At 44.6% G+C, this 20,501-nt stretch overlaps 1 protein-coding gene across 1 annotated transcript; it reads left to right on the forward strand.

The window, feature by feature from the left end:
• Positions 1–113: 113 nt before the first annotated feature.
• Positions 114–11,206, forward strand: LSM1 (LSM1 homolog, mRNA degradation associated). The gene is made up of 4 exons (XM_059155938.1): positions 114–499; positions 5,478–5,546; positions 6,874–6,989; positions 10,680–11,206. The coding sequence occupies exons 1-4, from the start codon at positions 454–456 to the stop codon at positions 10,848–10,850; spliced, it is 402 nt and encodes a 133-aa protein (XP_059011921.1). The 5' UTR covers positions 114–453; the 3' UTR covers positions 10,851–11,206.
• Positions 11,207–20,501: the final 9,295 nt, after the last annotated feature.

Raw genomic sequence — 20,501 nt, forward strand, 5'->3', positions numbered from 1 at the left:
GGGTCGGCCGACAACAGCCAATCCCAAGCCCGGTCCCGCCCCTTGGGCTGCCGCGTCTGAGAGTTGAAGGACGGAGTTCCGTGACTCGGAGGTCTGGGAAGCAAGAAGACACGCGGCAGCACCGTGTTTCTTAAAAGGGAGAATACATTTTCCTTACCATCTAGTCAGTCTAGATTCCTCTTCCCCTTTTATCAGGGATGGGGAATGGGTGTCCCGGGACCGCACGGCAGCCCCGCCTCTTCCTGAGGATGGGCACGTGATACCGGAAGTGGGTGGGAATAATATGGAGGCGTTTCCGGCAGGCCCCGGCTGCTGAAAGCCGGGGCAGACGTGCTGCTCCCGGTCCGGGTTCTTGTCCCGGTCCCGCCCAGGCGGCGACTGAGGTTTGAGAAAGGAGGTGTCGGACGCGCTGGCCCACCGCCGCTGTACACTGCAGCCTTATCTCAGCTCAAAATGAACTATATGCCTGGCACCGCCAGCCTCATAGAGGACATCGACAGTGAGTAGCTCATGTCCTCTGGATGAAGTCTGGGGTGTGATCCTTCCTCCTGGGCGGGTACCTGTTCATGGGGAGCTTGTAGAATTGAGTCTGGGGCGGGCGGGGGGCTGTTTTTAGCACACTTCAGGGTGTTCGGCTTTGACATCCTCTACGTGAGTGAAGAGCCACAAGACACTCCGTTTGCCTGCCTTCTGTCCGACTACCTCTATCCTGCGTCTCGCCGCCTCCACCGGTCCCCGGGCCGATAAGCCACAAGCTGTAGAATTCATTCCTGCTTTGGAGGGACGCGGCTGCTAATACTCAAACTTGAGAGTTGCCCCTCCCTACGTCCACTATCTCCCACCTGCAATATATCGACGTACCTGGTTGTTACTCGTGGGTGAATGAGAATAGTTAAAGAAATGGTTCATTAAGGAACGAAAATTTTCAGATAACAGCTGTTGGACTTAAATTGTCAGTAAACGTAGTTTTTATGCCATGTAGCCGTTTGCATTGCAGTCTTTAGCACTTTTAGGTTATGATGATAGAGATCCCTGCCAGACAATGATACTGACTTTTCTGGAAAGCCTGAATCACTTCAAACCTATTTTTCTGTTCGACAGTTTTCTTTTACTTGTACTAAGAAGACTTCCCTTTTTCTAAACTCTCATCTGTGAATTATTCCTCAAGCAACATTTTCTAATCCTTTTAATCCTGTGGTCTGTCTCATTAATTTCTAATTGCTGCAGAATGGTTTACACAGTTCCAAACAAGTTACAACAATCACAGTTACTATGTATACAAATTTTAAAAGTGAGTCCGGTGGGGCACCTGGCTGGATCACACAGTAGAGCATGCAGGACTCTTGATCTCTGGATTGTGAGTTCAGCCCTTGGGTGTAGGGATTACTTAAAAATAAAATCCTCTAAAAAATAATAAGTGGGCACCTGGGTGGCCCAATTGGTTAAGCGGCTGCCTTTGGCTCCAGTTATGATCTCAGGGTCTTGGGATCAAGTCCCACATCTGGTGCCCTGCTATGCAGGAAGTCTGCTTTCCCCTCTCCCTGCTGCTCCCCCTGCTTGTACAGTCTTTCTCTGTGTCAAATACATAAAATCTTTAAAAATAATAGTAATAATAAAAAGTGAGGCTGTGATCATATTCTCTTTTTCTCATGGTCTGAAATCATTCTTTAAATCCAAATTAATGATTTTGCTATTGAAAGAAAATGTAGTGTGAACTGGACTATGTTTGTATATGAATAACAATTGCACAAGCCCATCTGTAATATGGTGGCTTTTTTTTTTTTTAAGATTTTATTTATTTATTTATTTATTTGACAGACAGAGATCACAAGTAGGCAGAGAGGCAGGCAGAGAAAGAGGAGGAAGCAGGCTCCCCGCTGAGCAGAGAGGCCAGTGCGGGGCTCGATTCCAGGACCCTAAGATCATGACTTGAGCCAAAGGCAGAGGCTTTAACCCACTGAGCCACCCAGGTGCCCCATCTGTAGTATGTTATGAAATCTTCACTTTTAGTCATCTATGGATGCCGTTTTGCTCCCACCTCTCATTTTATGTATCTGAACTATGTGAGGCCCCTAATACATTCTGCCAGTCTACTAAAAATAATTTTTATTCTCAAACTTCTAACCACTTCTTTGTGGACTCCAAGCCTCCTTTACTGAGAAGTTTGAAACCATTTCTTACGCACCCTTCGCTGTCCCCCCAACCACACAAACTATTTCCTCTTATCTTCTCAATCTTTCTGCATATTCACCCATCCTCTCATCTGAGTAGGAAGTATTCCTCCCTTTCAGTCTGTGTCCTCTATTACTCTTTCTTCCCACTATTTCTTCCATTAATGCCCTTTTTCTCTCATATCATCTCTCTCTCCCTGGATCCTTCCCTTCATTCTTGTCCATCCATCTCGTACTTTTTTCAGTTATGTCTCCTCATCGAACTCCTATCCCGTTTTCATATCTTTACCACCAAACCTTTTGCATCCTCTCCATTTTGACTCTACTTCCTGGCCATCTACAGTAGACCTCCTCTGTTACTCCCGCAGTCTGAGTTTTGTTGTCATCACACTGCTGAAGCTGCATTCTTAAAACGCAGCAGTTTGATGCATTCTTCTGGGTTCTTCCCTGTCCTCTGCAATATTGCGATACTATTAACACTGGATTCGTAATTCTGCTCTCTTGATTTCTGCAGCACTGGACTTGCTGATTTTCTCACCTATCCAGCTCAATGTTCCCTAAAATAGGTGGCTCCTTGGGTCCTAACTTTGGTCTTCCTCTTTTTTTAAGATATATTTATTTAAGAGAGCATGTATGAGGTGAGTGTAGGGAGGTGGGGGCAGAGGGAGAGCGAGAATCCCAAGCAGACTTCCGTCTGAGCATGAAGCTCAATCCCAGGACCCTGAGATCATGATGTGAGATAAAATCAAGAGCCAGCCACTCAACCAACTGAGCCACCCAGGTACTCCATGCTTCTTTCTTTAAATCTCTAGGAGAGCTTCATGGACTTTAATGATTATATCACCTCTTCGTGGACTTATCCAAAATTGCTCTCATTCTGACCTCTTTGACATTCCAGTCTTACATTTCCAACTGCTTGTTGGCAGTGACCTGATCAGCACTTCAGAATCATAAATAGCTAATAATCTTCCACCTTAAGCTTCTTTTATTGCCAGCTTCTGGTACATCATCCACCCTGACATGATGACTCAAAATTCCTACATGTGGGGGTGCCTAGGTCGTACAGGCAGTTAAGCATCTGACTCTTGGTTTCAGCTCAGATCATGATCTCAGGGTCACGAGATAGAGCCACATTGGGCTCAGTGCAGAGTCTGCTTAGAATTTCTCTCTCCCGCTACAGTACACACCCCCACATTTGAGCACTGGCACAAGGTCTTGCTCTCTCTCCAATAAATAAGAAATCTTTAAAAAATTCCTGCATGTCCTTTACTCATTTCTTCAGCACCCCCCCCACACACACACACAGTCACACCCCACCTTTGCAGATTCCCATCACTTAGAACTACACGGTCTTAGGTCATCTGGGTGACAGTCTTTTAAAGTCCAACTCTTGGTCTCAGCTCAGGTCATGATCTCAGGGTCCTAGGATGAAATCCCGTTGTCTGGCGCGCCTGGGTGGCTCGGTGGGTTAAGCCTCTGCCTTCGGCTCAGGTCATGATCCCAGGGTGCTGGGTTCGAGCCCCGCATCGGGCTCTCTGCTCAGCGGGGAGCCTGCTTCCTCCTCTCTCTCTGCCTGCCTCTCTGCCTACTTGTGATCTCTGTCTGTCAAATAAATAAATAAAATCTTAAAAAAAAAAAAAAAAAAAGAAAGAAAGAAAGAAATCCCGTTGTCTGCATTTGGTTTGGTCTGCTTGAGGATTCTCTCTTCCTCTCCCTCTGCCCCTCCCCCTGTGAGTGTGCATGTCCTCTCTTTTTCTCTCTAAGATAAATATATATATATATATATTTTTTTTAATATTTTATTTATTTATTTGGCAGACAGAGATCATAAGTAGGCGAAGAGGCAGGCAGAGAGAGAGGAGGAAGCAGGCTCCCTGCTGAGCAGAGAGCCCGATGCGGGGCTCGAACCCAGCACCCTGGGATCATGACCTGAGCCGAAGGCAGAGGCTTTAATCCACTGAGCCACCCAGGCGCCCCAGATAAATATATTTTTTAAAAAACAGTAGAACAACACCGTCTTAGTTCTCGCAACTCTCCCTTCTCATTGGCCTTAGTGTAGGTTTCCTCTTCATGTCTCACATTCTGCTCTCCCTTTTCTGCCCGTTCAGTCTTCAGTGTTTTCTTGTAAAGTATAATCCAAATTGAACCTGCTTCTGGTACTTTGGGGCTTCATAGCCTGTGACTTCCCTTTACATCCCCACCTTTTAGCCAAACATATGGATACATACCTGCCTTTTTCCCCTCTGCTTCCTAAATTACAGATTCCCCTTTCCCTTTCCCCGTCATTCATCCCAGAGGCCAAAAATTATCTTTTAAGGCTCAGCTCAGATACCTCCACCAGCTAGATAATTTCCCTTACATATAATTAAGATATGCTTTCTTGTTGTATTTAATTATAGTGCAAAGAAGGTTATAAATTCCTTCAGGGAAGAATCACTGTCTTCTTTCTCTGTTATGTTTCTAGAATGTACTTTATGCATAGCATTAAAGAAATTAATGAATGAATTTTGCTAGCTATTCTGGTAACTGGCTTATTGTCATTCTTCAGTGTCAGCTCAAAGACACCTCTTCAGAGAGTTTTCCCCTAGTCACCCTCTCTTCTGTAGCTACCTTCCCTCTCTCTTCATCATGTTATCCTGCTATTTTGTTTATTATTCCATTGTACTAATCACAGTAGGTCGTTCTTGTGTGTGTGTGTTTATTTGTGTGTGTGTGTTTACTTGTTTGCCTTTCTCCACCAGGAATGTAAGTTGATATGGTTGGTGACTTTGTGAGCTTTCTTCCCTACTGTATATCTAAGCCCCAGACCATTGCTCTCAATAAATATTAATTGAATTTTTGCTCTAGCTTACTATCAGCATCCTCATTCATCTGTTGGAGGCATTGTTTTTATTTAAAACCTTCCCTGCTCCCAAAGTGTGAAATAAAAGCTCTTCTATAAGTTGAGAGGAAAATAATTCTAATATTAAGATCATATAGGTCATCTAGACTAAATTTCTCAATTTGTGTATATAGTAACTGACATGACACTGGGAGGGTTTAACTGCTAACATCAGCATCTAGAGCTGGGAGTCAGACTTCCAGGCTGCTCACCCAGTCTTTTGCCCACTCTGCCACCACGGGAATCTTCTCATCTAAACCACAGGATGCCTTGGTCCTCCCTCTAATTTCCTAGTAAACTGTGCCTTAAATACTTTGGAAGAAGTGGTAGAGCTTAACTTGCTGTTAACTTTGTTTTATTGTTAATCCTGTAAACTCAATGAAGCTAACAGTGCTCACTTTTTAAATATTTTTTCCTCTCCCCAGAAAAGCATTTGGTCCTGCTTCGAGATGGAAGGACGCTCATAGGTTTTTTAAGAAGCATTGATCAATTTGGTATGTACTAGTTACAGACTTCTCTGTAGTGAACAGCTACTGTTGTATGTTTGTGTTATGTCATGTTGAAATTTATTTATCTGCAAATTTTTCAAGTGTCTGGCATAATGGCATACTGTTTGGAGTCATTACATCATTGTTTTCTGTTTTATGATTAAGTGATTCAAAAGCTAATATTTACAAGCTTGTATTTCTAAAACTGGTTTTCCCTAGAACATTTGATTAGTGTTTTGGACTTTTTTTATTTTCCCCAGTAGAGGGAGCCAAATGATAGGCATAAACTCAGTCCACTGAAAAAGCTGCTCATTTATACATTGGCTTGGGTGCGACTACTCTTCAAAGCAGTTCCTGCACTGAAGGTAATCCCTCCCTGTCCAATGAAAGCTGGGTAGTAGAAGGCATTTCCTGAAGCATTTTGGGGGTCCCAACTTTCGGTTCAAGATTTTACACTTTAGGGATACATCAGACTCGGAGAATCTCAGTCTTTGTTTTGCATCTTGCATTTTTCTATATAGAGATCTATATTTGCTTCTGTTTCAAGGAACTTCTCAGTTCATAACAACATTTGTTGGACATCTGCTAGTGGATTTCAACATAATTGAAATGCCTAGAGAAATTACAGAAGATAGCATAGATACAAACCAAGACAAATAGTACCAATTTATAAAAGAAAAATAATTATTCTTAAAAGATTGGGGTTCTGAATCTTAAGTCAGGTTTGTCCTTTGGGGGAAAAGTAGCAAATCCTGACTTTATTGTCAGATTACCAGGTATTGTTATCTGACAAAGTAAAAAAAGAGGTTTTTGTGTATCATAATCGCTGGATACCTGCACTGGGTTATGTGAATCTTAAGTACTGAAACAAAGTTAAATCTTTGGTAAATCATCATATATACATACTCACGCAACATAGAAAAACTGCTTTTTGTTTAAAAAAAAAAAAAGTTTCCAACTCTGCAGTTTTTTAGGTTCTAGAGTCTTCCAAGTGCCCTGCCCTTTTATATTTTCTTCTAGTCATGTCAGTATTCACAATCTCACTGATGTAAAGGAATTTAATTTTTGTAACTGATTCCCACCATCATTCATGCATTAGTGCAACATAATCCCCAATATTCTCTTTTTACAGTTGTTTAGAAGTCTCACAAGTGGTGTGTCTTAATAAAACAGGGGAAGACTGTTTAAAATTTTAGCTTTTCCCAGAATTAGAAAGTTTGGAAATCATGTTCAGTGAAATCTTTTCTACTCAAAATAACTGATTATTTGAGTTATGGACCTTTACCCAATAATTTGAACTAAATATCTTTGTTTCTTCCCTGTGCACTTATAGCTAATTTAGTGCTACATCAGACTGTGGAGCGTATTCATGTGGGCAAAAAATACGGTGATATTCCTCGAGGGATTTTTGTGGTCAGAGGAGAAAATGTTGTCCTACTAGGAGAAATAGTAAGTGAAAACCGTTAAGCTGCTGTGGGTCTTGATAATCATACTAGTCAGGTTTCTTTTTGCCTTTTCAAGAGGAAAAAATATATTTTCCACATGGCACCCAGCTTCTCACAGAAACCACCACATCAGTTTAGGAAAGCTACAGGTATAAAAGGAAAACTACAGAGAATAATTAACTTTGTTTCAGTGCCTCTTGGCATTTTAAACATTTTGATCCCATTAGCAGCAAAGCATCATTGATTTTACCTGATGTAGAAGTAGCATACTGTACAAACATGTTCATCAATATATTATTTCTTCTATCTTTAATAGTAGAAAGTTGAAAAACTTAATAACAAACAGATGAATAATTCAATAAAGTATGATTTATACACACTGGAATATTTTTCAGTCATTTAAACAATTGGTTATAAGTAGGTTTTCATGACAGAGCTAATGAGCAAGGCTGGGAGGAAAAAACACATTGGATATACATCGTGATGTCCTGTTTTTTAAAGGGGGAAGGGGAAGGAACGAAGGGGGCTGTAGGAGAAGCCTTTCTGTTACCTCTTGAGAACGGAGCTCAGCCTCACTTGGATCCTTAGCTCACAGCCAAAGAGGATACCTCAGTATGCCAGGGAGACCAGTTGGCAGGTGAAAAGTTAAGTCTTCTAAAGTGCTTAGGGGTGTGTGTGTGTGTACATACATAACCATGCATATACACAATATACATTTATTTAGGCATACACACAAACACACACACTATTAGAAAACTAGATAGCTAATAGAAGTGCTCTGACTTTTTGGGGGCGGGGGGCTTTTTAGGTTTTTATTTTAGTTACAGTTAGTTAATATACAATAGTTTTTTTTGTTGTTGTTTAAGATTTTATTTTCAACTAATTTCTACACCCAACATGGGGCTCGGACTCAACCCCAAGATCAAGAATCGCATGCTCCTCCAGCTGAATCAGCCAGGCGCCCCAGCATACAGTGTTATGTTAGTTTCAGGTGTACAGTATAATGATTCTCAGACATTTTTAAAAGAAGATAAAACTTGATTTCATGTTTTACATAAAATATTTACTTAAAAAGAAAAATACCTTATTAAAACCTTTGGCTTTGCTTCTGATTATTGGGTTTGCCAGGAGTATCGAACTAAAAAGTTTTGGTGTTTGCTTTTATCCTTTTCTGTCTTGTTTGTAAAGATTTCAGTATAGTTTCTCAATAGCTAACTGCATCTTAAATCAGGTTTACAGAAGTCTTTGGAGTGGAGTGGTTTGGTCTATAGTGACTTTTAACATGAAGTTGTTTGAGAAAGTAAGGAGATAATCTGCCAGGGTCCGGTTGGCCTGGAGACCTCTAGCTGAAACACTAGCAATGACAAATCAATACTGTCAGTAACAGCATTGCTACATGCTGCTATGAAATGGATGAAATATTTTTTTCTAATTTTTAAAGTGTTTTTGCAATGGATATTTTTGGTTCAGTAGATCGTTTTTTGCATGTTTCAGCGGTAGAAGTTAATCTCGTTGTAATACACAGAGGCTGAAACACAGCACTGTGGTACCATGAGGTGTGGGGAGTGGCGTGAGCAAATGACTAAAGTGCCCTGCCGGTATATGAAGAGGGGCTGACCCATCTCTGGATAGTAGAAGTAGGAGTGATTATTTTTTCCTTTGTTTATGCTTTTCTTAATTTTCAAAGAGGAAACACGACTTTGCTCTCAGGAGAAAAGATTTAAATTAAAATATTTACACATACTCTGCTTCACTTTTATAGTCGTGGACACCACAAAAATGCTGTGTGTGCCATTGCATTGGCACACGTCGGCCCTCATCTACGTGGTACACATATAGATGAGGAGGAGGGAACTTGCACTTGGTCTTGAGAAAGAAAAAGTTTGTGGAGAAAATACTCGTATCTGTTAATGGTTTGGATACTGCAGAATTTTTACAGTGGTACCACTAAAGCCTTGTGGTTTGGGAGTGCTTATACAGCTCTATGATTAATGGTCAGTGTGATGAAATTAAGTATCAGCCCCAGAGAAACTCATACCCAGAAACCAATTCAGGGCTGTAAACATCTTTTGTTTAGGAAGTCCCTGGATTCTGCCTCAAGGATGGTGATGCACACAGCCTTAAGTAATAAGACTGATTGTTGGGAATTGGCATCATTAGAACCACATGACTAGCCTGATGAGTAACATATTGAAAACTAGGCAGTACACCACGCTAAGAACATTATCTTCCCTTCAGCTGCTACCCATGGATTGTGAGGGTGGATTATTCTTGATTAGATATATTTCGCCTGGTTCAGCTAACATTTCAGCCAAGGCAGGACTTGCTTATATAATTTGTGTGGCTTTCATTCCAACCTCTCTGGTGAAAATCTTCCCCCTGATGTCCCCGTCTGTGGGTTCTGAGGTCTTGGCAGCACATGGCGTGTTAGTACCTAGTGGAGGGTGCAGCGTCTGGAAGGTTTGTGTATATGTTGATGCCTTCCCAGAATTTTATAATCGAAAACCATAGAGGAAGATAAATAAGAATACCCTGTATATATAATCTTTCCATTTTACAGAAACAAGAATAGTACCTATATGTTCATTTTAAGGAGAATAAGTTGAATCTGGATAGTGAGATACTTTTATAGCAAGGTTCTGCATTATAAGATTAGTTATCAGATATTTATCAGGTGTTCAGATCTAAAAATATTAAGAATAGGGGCACCTGGGTGGCTTAGTTGGTTGAGCATCCAACTCTTGATCTCAGCTCAGGTGTTGATGTCAGCATTGTGAGTTTGAGCCCCACATTGGGCTCTACACTGGGTGTGGAGCCTACATTAAAAAGCATATGCCCGAGTGAGTGAAAAAATTACAGTTAATATTTGCATTGTAGGATTTTTTTAAGTCAATATATATATGGAAAAATTAGAAGGCTATTCACCAAAATATTGTTCCATACTGGAATTATGGGTAATTAAAAAATTTTTTTTCTGTTTGTCCATTTTCTAAATTTCATACAGTGAGCATGTATTTTTAAAATAAGAGAAAAAAAAATTTTTTTCAAACCAAAATATAGAGATATATATTGGAGCCAAACTGGTTTAGTAACCTAATTGGTTTACTGAGGTTTTCTCTAGTAAATTTGTTACCATTAGAGGGGCAAAGAATCTTGCATTATAATTTAAAGACTCCTAGTTAATGGAACAGAGGGACAGTTTTTTGTCTTTGGGTGGGGGGTGCTTCTTTGAATCAGTGTTCTCTACCTCCTTAGTCAGCCACAACTGTCCTTTTTAAGCTGACTTTGATAACATAAAAATATAAAACTTATATAAAGCCATCTTGGTCTCAGTAACTTCTTTCTTGGATCCTTTGGGGTTGGGGAAAGAGCTGTTCATATGTATATACATATATATGTATAATTATTGTTTAAGAAAAACAATCCTTGAGTAATGTAGGACTTCAGGTAACTTAAAGTTTATGAGACACACTAATACTTCTCCCTGTTACCAAATTCACATAAGTATATGTTCTGGGTGGTGTTGCCAGCCACTCCTGGCAGCCACTCTGTCCCCAGGAGAAGGCTATTTCAGCCCTGTCACAATTATAAAAAATAACCCAAGCCCGACCCAGGAATCCATTTGCATAAAGGTCTGTAATGTTTTCTATTCTCGATGGTCAGTTGAGGCTTTTCAACCCTGCTTCTTTTGTAGGACTTGGAAAAGGAGAGTGACACACCCCTCCAGCAAGTGTCTATTGAAGAAATCCTAGAAGAACAAAGGGTAGAACAGCAGACCAAGCAGGAAGCCGAGAAGCTGAAAGTTCAAGCTCTGAAGGATCGGGGTCTCTCCATTCCTCGGGCAGATACTCTTGATGAGTATTAAGTCACCTGCTCGGAGGCTATTGCTCTTGGGGAGCAGGGGCTGTCACCCAATGAAAATGACATCTGGTCACCTTACACATTTGACTAGAGACTAGAGTTTTGGAAAGTCCTTTTTATTTTGAATTCTTTCACATGTGCAACATGAAGAAAACACGTGGCTTTTTTTTTTCCTTTTTAATGACAAAAATCATGGTTAAAAAAAAAAATCAGTGGCAAGGACTCCTTTCACATACCACTGTGGAGCAGGCAACTACTTCTTTATATTGCTCTTCGTGTCCCCAAATTAGCGTTCACAGAAGACATTCTTCATTTACTTGTAAATAAAATAAAAGTCTCAAAACTTGTGTTATTTCCTAAGTTTGAGTTGCCTCCAGTGAATAGATAAAATTAAGTTTCTGCTCCCAAAGGTATAAGCTGTCCACACACCAGGATCTCTCCCTTCTGTGACAATTCCAAGTTGCTAGTTACTTACGAAGGAATATTTTCATTCTAAATATCTTGCAGGCCCTCCCCCTCTCCCCTTTTCATGTTTTGGTCTGGTAAGAAAAACACATTTTCAGGCTTGAGGAAGGAGCTTTCAGTCAAGTTTTGCAGTTACCAGTGGTACCAGAAGCCTCCGTTTTGAGAAACCGCATCGCATCACAGCTATATTGGCTGGTCCTGCTTCGGCAGCAGGTGCTCCAAACTCTGCATGAGATCCAGCACTTGAGTTAACACAGAGATGGACAAGACTCATCACCCACCTTTGAAAAGCATGTGTGACTTTAATCACAAGAAGATACTGCAGGCCATCAGAATTACATTCGTTTTCCTGAGCACCACTCTTTCAGAACATCTGACACCTCCAAGGAATTTGGTTCACTGTAGGATCTTGTTTTTTTCCAACCTCCTTCAAACAACTCCAAATGCATTAGCGAGAGTTACGGTTTGTGAGGAAAAGGGACCTCATTTTCACAATAGAATTTCCTGCCCTCACACGGGAAACAAAAGCAAAAATGAACTTTTGGGACTTCATCAAGATAAAGAGCTGCACAGCAAAGCAAACAGTCAACAAAACAAAGAGGCAACCCACAGAATGGGAGAAGGTATTCACAAACGACACTACAGACAAAGGGCTGATATCCAAGATCTATAAAGAACTCAAACTCAACGCCCAAATACATAAGTCAAAAAATGGGCAGGAGACATAGCAGACACTTCTCCAAAGAAGACATACTAATGGCTAACAGACACATGAAAAGATGTTCATCATCCGTAGCTATCAGGGAGATTCAAATCAAAATCACATTGAGAAACCTTACATCATTGGGATGGCAAAAATCGGCAAGGCAAGAAACAATGAATGTTGGAGAAGCTGTGGAGAAAGGGGACCCTCGTACACTGTTGGTGGGAATGCAAGTTGGTGCAGACACTTTGGAAAACAGTGTGGAGTTTTCTCAAAAAATTAAAAATAGAGCTACCCTATGACGCAGCAATTGCACTACTAGGTATTTACCCCAAAGGTACAGATGTAGTAAAAAGAAGGGTCATCTGTAACCCAATGTTCATAGCACCAATGGCAACGATAACCAAAGTGTGAAAAGAGCTGAGATGGGGGCGCCTGGGTGGCTCAGTGGGTTAAAGCCTCTGCCTTCAGCTCAGGTCGTGATCCCAGGATCCTGGGATGGAGCTCCGCATGGGCTCTCTGCTCAGCAGGGAGCCTGCTTCCTCCTCTCTCTCTCTCTGCCTGCCTCTCTGCCTACTTGTGATCTCTGTCTCAAATAAATAAATAAATAAAAAGAGCTGAGATGGCCTTCAACAGACAAATAGATAAAGAAGATGTGGTCCATATATGCAATGGAATAGTACTCAGCCATCGGAAAGGATGAATCCCCAACTTTTCCATCAACATGGATGGGACTGGAGGAGATTATGCTGAGTGAAATAAGTCAAACAGAGAAAGTCAGTTATCATATGGTTTCACTTATTTGTGGAACATAAGGAATAGCGTGGAGGACATTAGGAGAAGGAAAGGGAAAATGAAGCAGAGAATATCGGAGTGGGAGACAAACCATGACAGACTATGGACTCTGGGAAACAAACAGGATTTTAGAAGGGAGAGAGGTGGGGGGATGGGTGAGCCCGTTGATGGGGATTAAGGATTGCATGGAGCACCGGGTGTTCTATGCAAACAATGCATCATGGAACACTACATCAAAAACTAATGATGTACGGTATGGTGACTAACATAACACAGTAAAAGAAAAAAGACATATATGATCTTCGGGAAAAAAAAAAAAAAAAATCCCAGCCTTAGTAAGTTTTGATCCTTGCTTTCTCACCTCTGTCACCCAGGCAGCAGCTAAGAATTAGACACAAACGGTGAAACCGGACTGCTAGCTTCCTTCCATCTCCAGCTGCTTGGCACAATGGCTTGCCCCCAGCTCTGCCCGGCCCAGTCTTTTTACCGGTACTGATATCTGGTGCTGCTTCTCCTGGCCCGTTGCTGGCACTCTTCTTCCATTATTAGATTTTAGACTCCTCAGTTCACACTTTTCTATTATCTTTAATCGTTTCTTCCACCAGTGGTTCCCATACGACTGCTCTCTAGGGAGACCAATAAGGATGACCTGCCAAAGCCCTTTTCCTGTCCGTCTTTATTCTAATAAAATTGTATACAAAAGGGTATCTTTTTCTCCTCTAGCTGTTCTTTTTCCTTTTCCTTGGCTCTTGACCTTATATTACATGCTCTTAGCTAATTTAAACCACAGCTTTGCAGCACCTGGTGGGCTCAGTTGAGCATCTGCCTTGGGCTCAGGTCATGATCCCACATCTGAGCTCCCTGCTCAGTGGGGCGTCTGCTTCTCCCCCCCCCTCCTCTCTCACTCACTCTCAAATAAATAAAGTGTCTTTAAATAAACAAATCACAGCCTTCCCCAGCTGTGATAAGCTCCTAACAGGCCCTGGATACTCAGTAGGGCCAGATAGTCTCACAATGTCCATGGTGCAGGGCTTTTCAGGGAAGCCACGTCCACGTGAATCCCAGGCGTATTACACAGAGGGGAAGATGGCTGAAAGTGGTCTTGTTTTGCTCACGTGAGGAGGGGCTGGCGGGCTCAGGCAGAGACAGTACAGATAGTAGACACACCGGGCCACCTCTAGTCTCAGCCATGCATGAACTTCATGACGACACTGCCCAGCTCAAGAGCCAATCCTGGGAATTGCAGCGGGGAGAAACAACTAGAGTCGAGGCAGTTAAGGAACAGTTCCACACCTCCATTCTCCCCCCAAAACAAGTTAGGCATATCTCCGTACCTGTGGAGCATCTTTCACCTTTCAAAAGGCCTGCTACAAGAGCAGCTCCATGCAACTTCCTTTCCCATTAGGAGCCAGGATTCCCACTGAGGTACACAGAAGGCATCCTGGCCGCAGACGCTGCAGGCCAGAGCCCCAGTGCCTAAACAGTCCTCCGGCTTTAAAGGAAGGCCAAGCCTGCTCGTAATCAAGGGAAGAGGAGCAACAAAGAGTAGTCTGAGCGGTCGCCTTGGAGGTAACGTGAGCTGAGCAGGAATGTCATCCATGATAAAAGCTCATGTGCAGGGGTGCCTGGGTGGCTCAGTAGGTTAAAGCCTCTGACTTTGGCTCGGGTCATGATTCCAGAGTCCTGGGATCGAGCCCCACATCGGGATCTCTGCTCAGCAGGGAGCCTGCTTCCTCCTCTCTCTCTCTCTCTCTCTCTCTGCCTGCCTCTCTGCCTATGTAATCTCTGTGTGTCAAATAAATAAATAAATCTTTAAAAAAAAAAAAGCTCATGTGCACACACACTCTACCAAAGCAATTGGTTCCTAAAGGTGACCCTTGACAACACAGGGTTTAGGGATGCCAGCCCCCCTACACAGTCAGAAATTCCTATGTAACTCCTGACTCCCCAAAATCTTAACTAAGAGCCTACTGTTGACTGAAAGTCTTGCCCATAACATAAACAACTGATTAACATGGGGGCACCCGTGTGGCTCAGTCAGTTGGGCAGCCGGCTCTTGGTTTCTGCTCCAGTCATGATCTCAGGGTCCTGCGATCCAGCCCTGCACTGGGATTGATCCCTGCATTGTGGGGCTCTCTATGCTCAGCAAGGAATCAGCTTGAGGATTCTCTCTCCCTCTCCCTCTGCCCCTCCTTTCTGCCCTTCTCTGAAATCATCTTTTAAAAAGTCATAAGAGAAAATACATTTACAGTACAATACTGTATTTATCAAAATACGCCCCTGTAAGTGTACTTGCGCAGTTCAAACACATGCTGTTCAAGGACCGACTGTACCTTAAATCCAAGAGAGGTCAGGTCTTTGCTGGTAAGACTGAACATGAAAATAACTGGACCCGCCAAGCAACCAACAGGATTAATTAGTAGAGATCATTGGGTTGAATGTGGAGATGTCCTTCGCTGAAGACAGATGTCCAGGTGTGTAGAGTGGAGATACTTGGTATAAAAACGTCTGGAAAAGCATCCCAGGGAAATATGGGGTTGGGGGTGGGGGAGGACTTGTCAGGGGTGCTGGAAGGAAAGAACATAGTCTTTAGCCTGTTTTCTCCCAACTGCAGTGCCCCCCATCTTACAGATCGCCCTCCCGCACTACCACCCCCCAATAAGGAGAGCAAGAGCTGGCTTCTGAGAACTAAGCAGCTCTTGTATCCAGTTAAGTGAACCAAGATCGAAAGTAACTTTTACTATCCCCTTCCCAACATCTTCTAGCCTGAAAGAATTAGAATACCGGCTCCAGGAAATGGAATGTATCCGTTGTTCATCTGGCTGGGTGCACTTCGGCAGGACTCCCCTACCGGCCTCCTCCTGGGTTCTGCCTGGGCTCCCTCGAAGCAGAGGATGAAATCAAGTTCTTTTCTTTCCTCCTACCTCATTTCACTGCTCTGCCTCTTTCCCATACTCAGCCTATACTGTACCCATTCTCCTTTTTTAAAAAGATGTTTTTCGGGGTGCATGGGTGGCTCAGTCTGCATTAAGTGTCTGCCTTCAGCTCACGTAATGGTCCCAGGACGGAGTCCTGGAAAAAAAAAAATCTCTGCTCAGCAGGGAGTCTGCTTTTCCCTCTGACCCTCCCCCTTCTCATGCTTGCTCTCTTTCTCTCTCTCTCTCTCTCTCAAATCAACAAATAAAATCTTTTTTTAAAAAAGTGTTTTTCCTAACTCTAGCCATTCAGTAGTTGCTACAACTTGGCTGGGAATGGCCACAGATGCTGCTGCTCTGGGCAGCCAACTAGCCCATAGCAAGGACAAAAAGGAAGAGCAAGGACTCAATGTATCTCAAGGTCAGGTATCCAGATGGCCTGGGAATTTATCTGTAAGACCAGATTTTGTTGATGTACAATTTATACACAGTAAAACCTCCTCTTTCAATGCACAGCTCTATGAGTTCACAACTGCCTACAGTTATGTGCCCACCACACCTGCCCCTTTGAATTTAACTTCTCTCTCCTTCCTGGCCCCTGGCAACCACTGACCTGTTTCCTGTTGCTATAGTGTATGTTGGCAACTAATACAAAATTTTCTTAAAATACTGTACAGGTTAAAAAAAAATTCTGGAAGGTTAAATTCAGCCCACCCGTGTTCCATTTATTCTTCTGGTTTAGGCTATTCCAAAAGGCAGAAAACTTTGTGTACCATGCCCAGGTACAGGAGATCTCCAGGCAAGGAGACCTAAAGCCCGGCTTACCTGCAGAGATGGAGAGTGAAGGGGAACACGAAACAAAATATAATCTGAGAAAGTCATTCATCGCCCTAAGTTTGTTGATGACCACTATATGCCAGGATTGACAGGCTATGAGAGGCAACACTTGGTACCAGTTTCCAGAGAGAAACACGAGGGTTGGTTTTTGTTTTTGTTTTGTTTTTTAAGATTTATATATCCAGTTATACACAATTAATGAATTATTGCACATTACATCAAAACTAATGATGTACTAGAAGTTGGCTAATTGAATTTTTTTTAATTTTTTAAAGAAATTGTATAGCAGTCTATATTTTTTCTTTAAGATTTTGTTTATTTATGGGGCGCCTGGGTGGCTCAGTGGGTTAAGCCGCTGCCTTCGGCTCGGGTCATGATCCCAGGGTCCTGGGATCAAGTCCCGCTTCGGGTTCTCTGCTCAGCGGGGAGCCTGCTTCCTCCTCTCTCTCTGCCTGCCTCTCTGTCTGCTTGTGATTTCTCTGTCAAATAAATAAATAAAATCTTTAAAAAAAATGTACTCTAAAGCGAGGTAATCCATAATCACCTCAAGTTTGATGACTCAAACTTGCCTTAACTTTCTGCTGCCTCCTCACAATGCCACCTTGGGAGGAAAACACTGCGTACTTTCCATCCTAAATGGATGGAAAGCAGTCCAGGATTTGCCCTCCCCTCCAGGCTGACCACCTTTCAGAGATGGAAGAAAATCAGTATTTATTGAGAATGTGTGCAGTACCAGCCTCTTACGCTTTCCGAACATTTATTAAACATTGATGTGGTTATGAATTATCTAGCACTGTGCTGAGCACGAGGGGTTTAAAAACTTGCAAAGGATCCAAGTTCTCATGGAGTTTACAGGTCCTTACGGAGCTATGGACATGCAAAAAAGGGGGACCTGCATGTGTGGGGACACGGAGTATATAAAAAACCTCTATCCCAGGGCACTTGGGTGGCTCAGTAGGTTAGACATCTGCCTTCACCTCAGGTGCTGATCCCGAGGTCCTGGGCTCAAGCTCCAAGTCAGGCTTCCCACTCTGCAGGGAGCCTGCTTCTCCCTCTCCCTCTGCTTCTGCCCCTGCTTGTGCCCTCTCTCTCAAATCATTAAATTTAAGAAAATCTTAAACACAAAACCTCTGTGTCTTTCTTCCAATCTTGCTGAGAACCTAAAGCTGCCCTAAAATAGTAGTATTTTTAAAAAGGGGTGTGTGGGAGTGAGGGGCGGGAGGGACAGTGGTCTTCCTGATACTGTGATACACTTTTATCAAGGGGGCCCACGGGAAAAAGTACTGGATTCTAGTTAAAGAGCAGAGCAAGGTGGGGGCCCAGGGGAGGGCTTGACGGCAGGTGATCCTGTGAGTTACCTGGACTAGAAGAGGGTGTGTACGGGGCAGACAGCCCGCAGGCCCCAGAGAAGACAGCCAGGGTGGGAGACACTGGAGGACCCAGAGACTGGGCTAAGAGGTCTGGACTTTCTCTTTTGAGCTCCTGGTGTATTGTCACCTGATGGCAGCCTTCCCAGCACCCTGAGAGGGTCACACAAAGGAAAAGAAAAGGACAATATACCCCCATTTCATGGATCAGGAAGTTCAAATGGAAGCAGCGAGTGGCTGGGAATCTCGAAGCAAGAGACAGATGGGGGACCGGGGAACCCACTGCAGTGTAACACCCGTGTCCTCCACTCTCCAGCCTCCCCACATGGCCAGCCCAGCCTCTCAGGTCGCGACGCACCCCCCACCCCTGCCGCACACCTCCTCTGAGCCAGGGACCCAGACAGCTCAGCCCAGCACTGCAGGGGAATCTTCCCGTGCCCCCCACCCCGGTACTCCACCTCCCACCAGTCCTTACCCTGCTATGGAGCAACCCTCGGATCCTTTCTCTGGGCTGCTGGCCAGACGCTCTTCCCAGAACACACACCCCATCCTCGATCTCAAACCCAGCAGCTCCTAACTGCACTTTCCATGCTCTGGCTCAAATGTCCCTTCCTCCCAGAAGTCTTCCTTCCCACTCTGCGCTCCCCCTGCATGGTGAGGCCCTCTGTACTTCCAAACTCCCTCCTGGGCTCCCCTGCTCTCCTCCATGGCCACATGGTTCATTTTCCCTCGCGAGGGCAGAGCATCCACACAGTGGACACTCAACAAGGGGGTGTTGAAGGAATGAGGGCTCCCAAACCTGGCCTCTCGCCCCCGCCCACCCCCACCCACCACTCTGCATCGTCTGAGCCCGACCTCTGGTCGCCTTTCTCCCTGGCCTGGCTTGGCCACCCAGTCTCCTCCCTTGGGGCCTCTGTCCTCCTCAAAAAGCAAAGCCAGACACAAATGACATCCAGAGCCAGAGGAAGTTCCAAACCTGTGTCTCCCCACCTTACTGCTCAGAGGGACGGTGAGAGTTAACTGCTCATTGGTCCTGGAAAGGATGAAGAAGGGACGATGAAGGCCTTGGCCTTGGGGGAGGTCACCAGCACCCCTCCCTGAGTCAGTGGCAGCGCTGACATCAGCAGCAGCTGATGCTCGAGTCCGCCATCTCCCGCCCCAACTCCTCCCTGCTTACGGTGGCCAGAACTCTCCCCAGGATGGCAACAGCGGGGCCTTGAACATTATCTGCGTGGACTGTCCCATAATAACCCCCTCCCGCTCCCCACCACCTCCACTGAGGGGCACATGTGCTTGAGGGCGCACGTGTCCCTGTGAGGAGAAGCCAGGGGTAGCTGCCACCCAGCCTTCCCAGCTTGCTCTCTGCACCTTCTCTTGCAGCCGTGAAAGGTTCAGGCCTCCCATGCCTCCGCTGGGGCCTCTCCCTTTGGTGCTGTCTCCTCTGGGACTCTGCCGAGGCTGGAAACAAAGCCTGCAGGCTAGTTTCCTCAGCCAAAGAAAGAGTTACACCCCCCCACCTCCCGCAGCTGGTCACCCCATAGAGAAGGAGCATGAGTCTGCTCTGGGTCCTGCCTGTGGCTGAGTGTGGGGGAGAGAGGGGAGTGGACACGGCGCCTGCCTCAGGGAGGAACAGTCCTATGGAAGAGACAAGAAAACACACACAAACCATTATACAAATCGGGACCCCACACGATGTACCCCGCCAGTGGCAGTGATAGTAAGAATGGGAGACAGGGGAACAAGCCGTTCCAGAGGGTTGGGGGGGGTCGAGGAAGGCTTCCCGGAGGAAGAGGGCCCACAGTGGGCCTTGAGAAATGGGCCGAGGGATCTCTGGGCAGCCACTGCTCAGAGAGGAGCCCGGGACAAGGACCCCTGGATTGCTGGACCCTTTCCACTGCTCATGAGGGGCTGATGGAGGGCGGTGGGGGGACTCACTCTGTTCTGCTGGGCGCTGGGTGCTGGGCACCGGCGGCTCTGAGCTCCCATCCTTTTCATCCTCCCTGTAGTGAAAGAGACAGCAAGAGCCAGTGGGCTTCTGCGACTGCTCCCCACCTCGGACGCCTCCCCTACCTGCCACCTCCCGTCCACCAGAACTTTCTCACAAAGAAGGCAGGCCCTGGGCCAGGGGCCACGTAGTGTGATTCTCTTGACCCCCAATATTCTTGCTGGGTGAATCTCGCTTAAAAAGCAACCTCAAGTTCAATCTTTTTTTCTTTTTTAAAGATTTTACTTATTTATTGATTTGAAGGAGAGAGACGGAAATAGCTACAGAGAGCATGAGCAGACAGGAGAGGGAGCAGCAGGCTCTCCGCGGAGCAGGGAGCCCGATGTGGGGCTCCATCTCAGGACCCCAAGACCATGATCCGAGCCAAAGGCAGACACTCAAGATTCAACCGACAGAGCCACCCAGGTGCCCCCTTAAGTTCAATATTAAAGGGAAAAGAGTTTGTTAGAGACCAGGGCAATGCTTCTCAATGAGTACCATGCAGTTCACAGGATACCTGTGTAGCAACCACCTGGGAATTTTTATTAAATACAAGCTTTAGGGCCTCAATTCTAGACCTGTTAAACTA

Source organism: Mustela lutreola, chromosome 18 (assembly GCF_030435805.1).
Source record: "Mustela lutreola isolate mMusLut2 chromosome 18, mMusLut2.pri, whole genome shotgun sequence".
NCBI classification, from domain to species: Eukaryota; Metazoa; Chordata; class Mammalia; order Carnivora; family Mustelidae; genus Mustela; species Mustela lutreola.

Bases quoted from the DNA above. Each gene is read 5' to 3' on its own strand.
- LSM1 (XM_059155938.1), top strand. From the start codon at position 454: ATGAACTATATGCCTGGCACCGCCAGCCTCATAGAGGACATCGACA. The intron at 5,547-6,873 runs GTATGTACTAGT...GTGCACTTATAG, and splicing joins AAGAAGCATTGATCAATTTG to CTAATTTAGTGCTACATCAG. The intron at 6,990-10,679 runs GTAAGTGAAAAC...CTTCTTTTGTAG, and splicing joins TTGTCCTACTAGGAGAAATA to GACTTGGAAAAGGAGAGTGA.